Genomic DNA, 5,613 nt, shown 5'->3' with positions numbered 1-5,613 from the left:
AGCTTGGATCCTTCGTTTTCGTATCAAAAGATTGGTTTTATCGGTGGGAGATTTGACTTGCCACGATTTTATATTCAAACGATGGGATACGTGAAGGAAATACTCAAAAAATCGTATGTACGCTTGTAGCGGTGATAAACAAAATTCATACCGATTTTGGTGAACTTTTTTGTTGAGACAGCTACATTCAAATTTTCAGAATTTTTCAATACGTTGAAGCTCTCTTGTCTTGAGCCAAACCGAATGCCTTTGCAGAACTGCCTTCTCCGTACGGTTGCAGTTTTGCCACAGTTTGCATTTTTTTTTACAAACAGCATCGGCACAAGCTAATAATTTTCCTTGGTCTGGAACATATCCTCTAGTTTCCATTTCCAGCTGTATTAAATCTACAACTAATCGAACTTTTCCCGCATTTCTGCATTTTTGAGAGCACCACGCATAAAAAAAAAAACCTGTGCAGGATTTTACATTGAAAAGAAAATCCTATACCAGTTTAAACGAAGAAAGAAATAATGTAAATTATAAATTTGACATTAAAACAAATATAAACAATAACAAACACATAAAAGAGCAATTACTACAAAAAAACAAAAATACCACACACATATACCAGTTGCACTCCGATCGACATATTGTACCGAAAAGGCGGCTAAAGGCAGATAGTTCTGGTTTTATTTTGATCTTAAGATATGCATCTATGATCAAATCAAATATGAACCTGGGTATCGGTGCGGAATACAACTAAAAGCTTAAGAGAAGTTATAACTGGAAATCGAAAAACATTTTCGATTTTTTGACGACACAAAACAATCTACAAATAGTTGGTTGGTTTTAATTAAGCTTTATACCTGTATGAACGATATCCATATTACCAAGTTATTGGCGTTTATTTTAAATACGTTTTTTAAGTTAAAAGATGGGTTTTTCGTTCTGAAAAATCAAAACACATTAACTGCCGACCACGTGGCTTAACCTTAAGGGGTATTTTTTGCAAACAGCGAATGGTCATACTAAAAAGAAATTGAAAAATTTCGATTTCGGTTTTTATACCCGTACATTAGATTTGTGGTAAAAGTGGATGTATGTAACGCAGAGACCCCATAAAGTATATATATTCTTGATCAGCATCAATAGCCGAGTCGATATAGCCATGTCTGTCTGTCTGTCTGTCTGTCTCGATGAGCGCCTAGATCTCAGAGACTATAAGAGCTAAAGAAACCAAATTTGGTTTCCACACTCATGTGATATCACACTGCTACAAGTGTATTTCGAAATTTCGCCCGCCCCCTTCCGCCTCCATAAAGAACGAAAATCTGTGGCAGGCACAATTTTAAATATACAATAAAACTAAAAACGCAGTATAGTAGAGAATGCCCATATCTATCAGATTACCGAATCTGAATCAGATAGATCACATCCACTTTTACCACAAATCTAATATACCCCTAAACTCTTTTTTGAGTACGGGAATAAAAAATTGCAAGGGTGGGTAGGCAGCGTGTCCAAATGGAGCTGCCCAGGAGGAACAAGCGTGTGGCAATGCTTTCGCTCTTATGAGTTCGACCACACAAAAAATAAGCAAATAACAGGATATACGTTAAGGCTGAACCATTGGCTATGATCTATAATACTGAATAGTGCTAGGCTGGGAGACCGAACAACCGTCAACTTTCAGTTTCATTGAAACACTAAGCTTAATGGGGATAATAGGAAATATTTTTTGTTAATTTTCTTTCCCTGTCTACATCTGTGTGATCATACATATATGTACACACATACACACTTGATCATAATAATAGGTACGTACACACATCTAGGTATAGGTTAACATAACAGAAAACAGTTTTATTAAATATTCTAAACTTAAAATTTGTTCTCACTTATTTTGTAAGTATTTGTTTTCAATAAAATAAACTTTATTATAGTATACGATAATTTTATACAAGAAAATAGTTCCATTTGTCAATGTCAAGCTGATCAAAATAATAGGTACACTTAAAGTGTTGTTATGAAAAAATGTGTTAAGGTATTATTTAATTCTTTTTATTTTGCCTAATTAGTATGTTCTATTTAATATCCAGTGTACCTGTCGCCAATCGCGTTTGGCGTTTTGGGTCGTAACTTATCTTAGATTTGTTTGTTGTTAACACACCAACAAAACTGTTTATTATAATCATTTATTCTTAATGCAGATTGAGAAAGATTTGTTTTTGTTTATTCACTGTTCACTTCGACTGGGGCTAGGGTTCAATTCCGACTCGATCTTTGAAATTATTTGATTTATTTGCCTCAAATGTCAAATATTGTTTAAAATTCATTTCGTTTCGACTTTAAGCATATTCCGGCATAATGGAAGCTATGGAAGAACATCTCTGTGAGATAAAAGAGTTAGTTAACCACTTACAAGCTGCTTCCATGCCAAGTGAAATGTGCTTAGAACGGAACTCCACTCTGAACGATTCCCCCCCTATGCTCTGTATGGGGAAACTAATTATATTGATCAGACTAATGGCCGACCGATTTCGTGAAAGGTGTCATCACTGCAACCAAGTGGTCGACATTTCCAGAATTTTAGCAAAATGTATGTGCTCACCGAAATGTTTTCAATCTCCTTTGAAACCTTTTCTCTGTAGGCACCGGACAAATTAAGAGACTTTATCTGACACTTCCGTGCGGTCAGTTGGAAATGCAGTTGAATAAGGTTGTGAAACCAAGTTTTATACTTGCACTTAGTGCTATATTTTCAGAGCTGGAGGGCGTCGTCAAAGATCATTTCATGTCAGCCCCCATTGAACCAAAATACGGTGAAAAGCAAAAGGCCGACGAAAACAATGAGCACTCAGCCGTTCGCGATAATTTGGCTGGCACAGCTAAAAAGCCGGCTTTTCACAAACTAAATTCAGATGAACTTAATCTCTGGAAACCGTGTCCAACAAACGAGCTTGGCCGAGTGACGGCCAAGTTAAGAAATTTTGAAGTGAAAATGGAACTAGAACAGGTTGACCATAAGCTAATGCTCCTGAAGGAACATACATTGACCCGAAAAGCGCTTCTTTTTCAGCATGCGGCCGAAATGAAGTTTAAAAAGCAGCAGAATCTAGTTTTGGAGCTAAGCAGTGGTCTGTCAGAAGAAAAACTAAAATTACAAGCTGCACTCAAAGAGAACTCTAGACTACTGGAAATACAACAGAAATGTGGCCAACCATCCTGTCAAAAGCAAAAGGCAGCAGTAAATAAAATGGGCAATGCTCCTCCAAAGAACTTAACGGGTACCGAGTCGCGTCCATCTCTCATAAACAAGCCAACTGTAGAGGAGGGCTACTCAGGAACAACGTTTGGCCAGCGGCGCCAAAAACTGCTGCGCTGGTGTCAAGAGAAAACTAAGCCCTATGGCTTACCCATGTATGAGTTCTCCACATCCTGGCAGAGCGGACATGCACTTTGTGCGATCATTCATTCCTACCGCCCAAAACTGATTGACACCAAGTACCTTAAATTTAAGAATCGGCAGGAGACGTTGGAGTATGGCGTAATGGTCGCTCAATCACTGGGAGCTCGAAATAATAATGATTTCGTGTCTTTGTGTCTGCAGAAACTACCCGAAAATAGGAAGGTTTTCAAATTCGTAGCGGAGTTATACAACTGCCTGGAGAGTCTGCCCAGGTTCGCCGACACAACAGCCAAAAGTGAAAGCAGGATCCAGGATTATTGATGATCAAAAATTAAAAAAAATAAAAACTCAGGTCGTCGTTGTAGGAGAATGAGAATATTGAGACCATTATGAAAAGTTATCAGAGGCTTCGACCCTTCGAGAGCGGGCTTTTCCAACCATAGACCACAATCGGTAATTTTTCGAGACATAATTTAATTTAATTTAATTCATTTCATCATTAGGGTTTTCGAAATTGTTTGCTCATTAAGAGCAGCACAGGAATAACTAGAGACCATTTATAGCGTCAACATTTGTTCACTTTAAAATATACATGTGTAAATATATTTCAGCAGCAGAGAGAGCATTTCGTTTTAAGGATCCGATTCCGAATGAATGAAGGAGTTGGCCCAGTAGGTCATGATGGCGTAGATTACCTTTTGATCGGCACGTGGCCCCACCAGAGGATTCATTTGCATTAGAAAAGTGACCAGCCAGACGAGATAGCAGCAGGCAGCTGTTAGTACGACGCAGCATCGGATGATTCCTCTGTCCTCGTATCGCATGGCCACCAACCACCCGCCCACGGCAAAGAGCAGCCAGAAAGCGGTAAAGACCGATAATACAATATATTTATCCATTCCGTAGATTCTGCCAAGATATGCTTCCCAGTTCTGACAAGTTTCTCCATCGCCCCGACAGGAGCTGCCTACACTACTACTACTCTCTGCTCAGGCTTATTCTCTGTACAATCCCAATTCGGGTGGTGCCTGCACTCATAAACTTTTATGATTGCGAACATTTCGATATTTTATGGCAGCCAGTGGATGCGATGCTGCATGCGCAGTGGAGCGCAAAGGTAGTAAAAGAAAACTGTATACATTTTCCGAGTGCTGGCATCAATGGAGCAACCCATAAAACTGCTGCACGCATCCTGACTAAGCGCAAAATCCGTTTTAGGAGAGCTGATGGCTCTACATCCCCAGGCATGTGGCTGATGGGGTGGCTGTGCTGCGCCTCCTCCTCTACCCTATCAAAGCCGGAGCTCGAGCCCTGATGATGCCATAAGTGCTCAGGCGCGACTCATAAAATGGCGGCAATGGCATTGCAATGGGGTATAGGGGCACGGGCACGCAGCGCCTGTAATCGAGTTTTCCCAAAGTAGCAATAAATGTTAATGGCGACATCGAATTTTCCATTTTCTCACAATAAGTATCTAGACGTCCGGTGCCAAGCCGCCCTGCCAGCGGCTATTTCGCGGTGGTGGAGTGCTTGAAGGAGGCCATCTTTAATTCCATTATAGATCTGACCGCAACGGGAACGACGGCTGTGCCAAATCCGTTTACCTTTTAGAAAACAGTAGCAATAGTTAGCTGCTGGACATCCAAACTTCACACCTCGAACTCAACCAGAAACGTAAAACTACGACTACGAAACTACGAAGGCTGTTGCTCTTTCCAGTGTCAGATCGATTGCAGATCGTAAATCACGCCCAGAGGTTTTCTCACTCGCAAGCAAATGCAAATCAAGCAAAATGTGTGATTTCCCCTTTAAACAGTGTCGGCACTTAAGAAGACCCAGACCCGGGCCCAAGCAGACCCAATTCTGGGACACCGCTCTATCTGTTCCGGTGTCTTCAAGTTTCTTTGACAACAGACCGTCAAAATATTTGGACTCCTCGCAGCCTTTTAGAAGCGTGATTGAGAAAAAGACGAGAATAATGTTTCCAGGTAGCACTGCGGGCTGTTCCAACACTTTTATTATTCAGCAAATTCCCGAAAATATGCGGATATAAACCACATATTCATTCGAGTAATTTATTCAACTCACATTTTCCATCTAATTAATAAAATGTAAGTATATTTTTGTACCATTTGAAGCATAAATGGCAGCACCGATATAGCAAATTTTTTCTGCTAAAATAAGGCTATTTAAATACCTAGTCCTTTGAGCTGTAGTATGTC

The 5,613-nt window shown here is 39.9% G+C and overlaps 2 protein-coding genes across 3 annotated transcripts; one reads left to right on the top strand and one right to left on the bottom strand.

Annotated features, from left to right (window-relative positions):
• The first annotated feature begins 2,311 nt into the window (after positions 1-2,311).
• LOC111071090 (smoothelin-like protein 2) lies at positions 2,312-3,951 on the top strand. Of its 2 annotated transcripts, XM_022362212.2 has the most exons (3): positions 2,312-2,581; positions 2,634-2,998; positions 3,062-3,951. In XM_022362212.2, the coding sequence occupies exons 1-3, from the start codon at positions 2,350-2,352 to the stop codon at positions 3,710-3,712; spliced, it is 1,248 nt and encodes a 415-aa protein (XP_022217904.2). In that variant the 5' UTR covers positions 2,312-2,349; the 3' UTR covers positions 3,713-3,951. The 2 variants fall into 2 exon arrangements, with proteins under 2 accessions (XP_022217904.2, XP_022217903.2); XM_022362211.2 differs by having other exon boundaries at positions 2,634-3,951.
• Positions 3,952-3,971: 20 nt separating this feature from the next.
• LOC111071091 (V-type proton ATPase subunit e 2) lies at positions 3,972-4,368 on the bottom strand. Its single transcript, XM_022362213.2, has one exon. The coding sequence runs from the start codon at positions 4,288-4,290 to the stop codon at positions 4,024-4,026; it is 267 nt and encodes an 88-aa protein (XP_022217905.1). The 5' UTR covers positions 4,291-4,368; the 3' UTR covers positions 3,972-4,023.
• Between the last annotated feature and the right edge of the window lie 1,245 nt (positions 4,369-5,613).

The sequence above is a fragment of the Drosophila obscura genome, unplaced genomic scaffold, assembly GCF_018151105.1.
Source record: "Drosophila obscura isolate BZ-5 IFL unplaced genomic scaffold, ASM1815110v1 contig_192, whole genome shotgun sequence".
Taxonomy (NCBI): Eukaryota; Metazoa; Arthropoda; class Insecta; order Diptera; family Drosophilidae; genus Drosophila; species Drosophila obscura.
The sequence above is the reverse complement of the archived record's forward strand: the minus strand, read 5'-3'. Positions and strand labels throughout refer to the sequence as shown.

What these genes read in the sequence shown, in the direction of transcription:
- LOC111071090 (XM_022362211.2), top strand. Translation starts at nt 2,350, where the DNA reads ATGGAAGCTATGGAAGAACATCTCTGTGAGATAAAAGAGTTAGTTAAC. An exon ending in TTCCAGAATTTTAGCAAAAT is followed by an intron (nt 2,582 to 2,633) that starts GTATGTGCTCAC and finishes TTTTCTCTGTAG; the next exon opens with GCACCGGACAAATTAAGAGA.
- LOC111071091 (XM_022362213.2), bottom strand. Translation starts at nt 4,290, where the DNA reads ATGGATAAATATATTGTATTATCGGTCTTTACCGCTTTCTGGCTGCTC.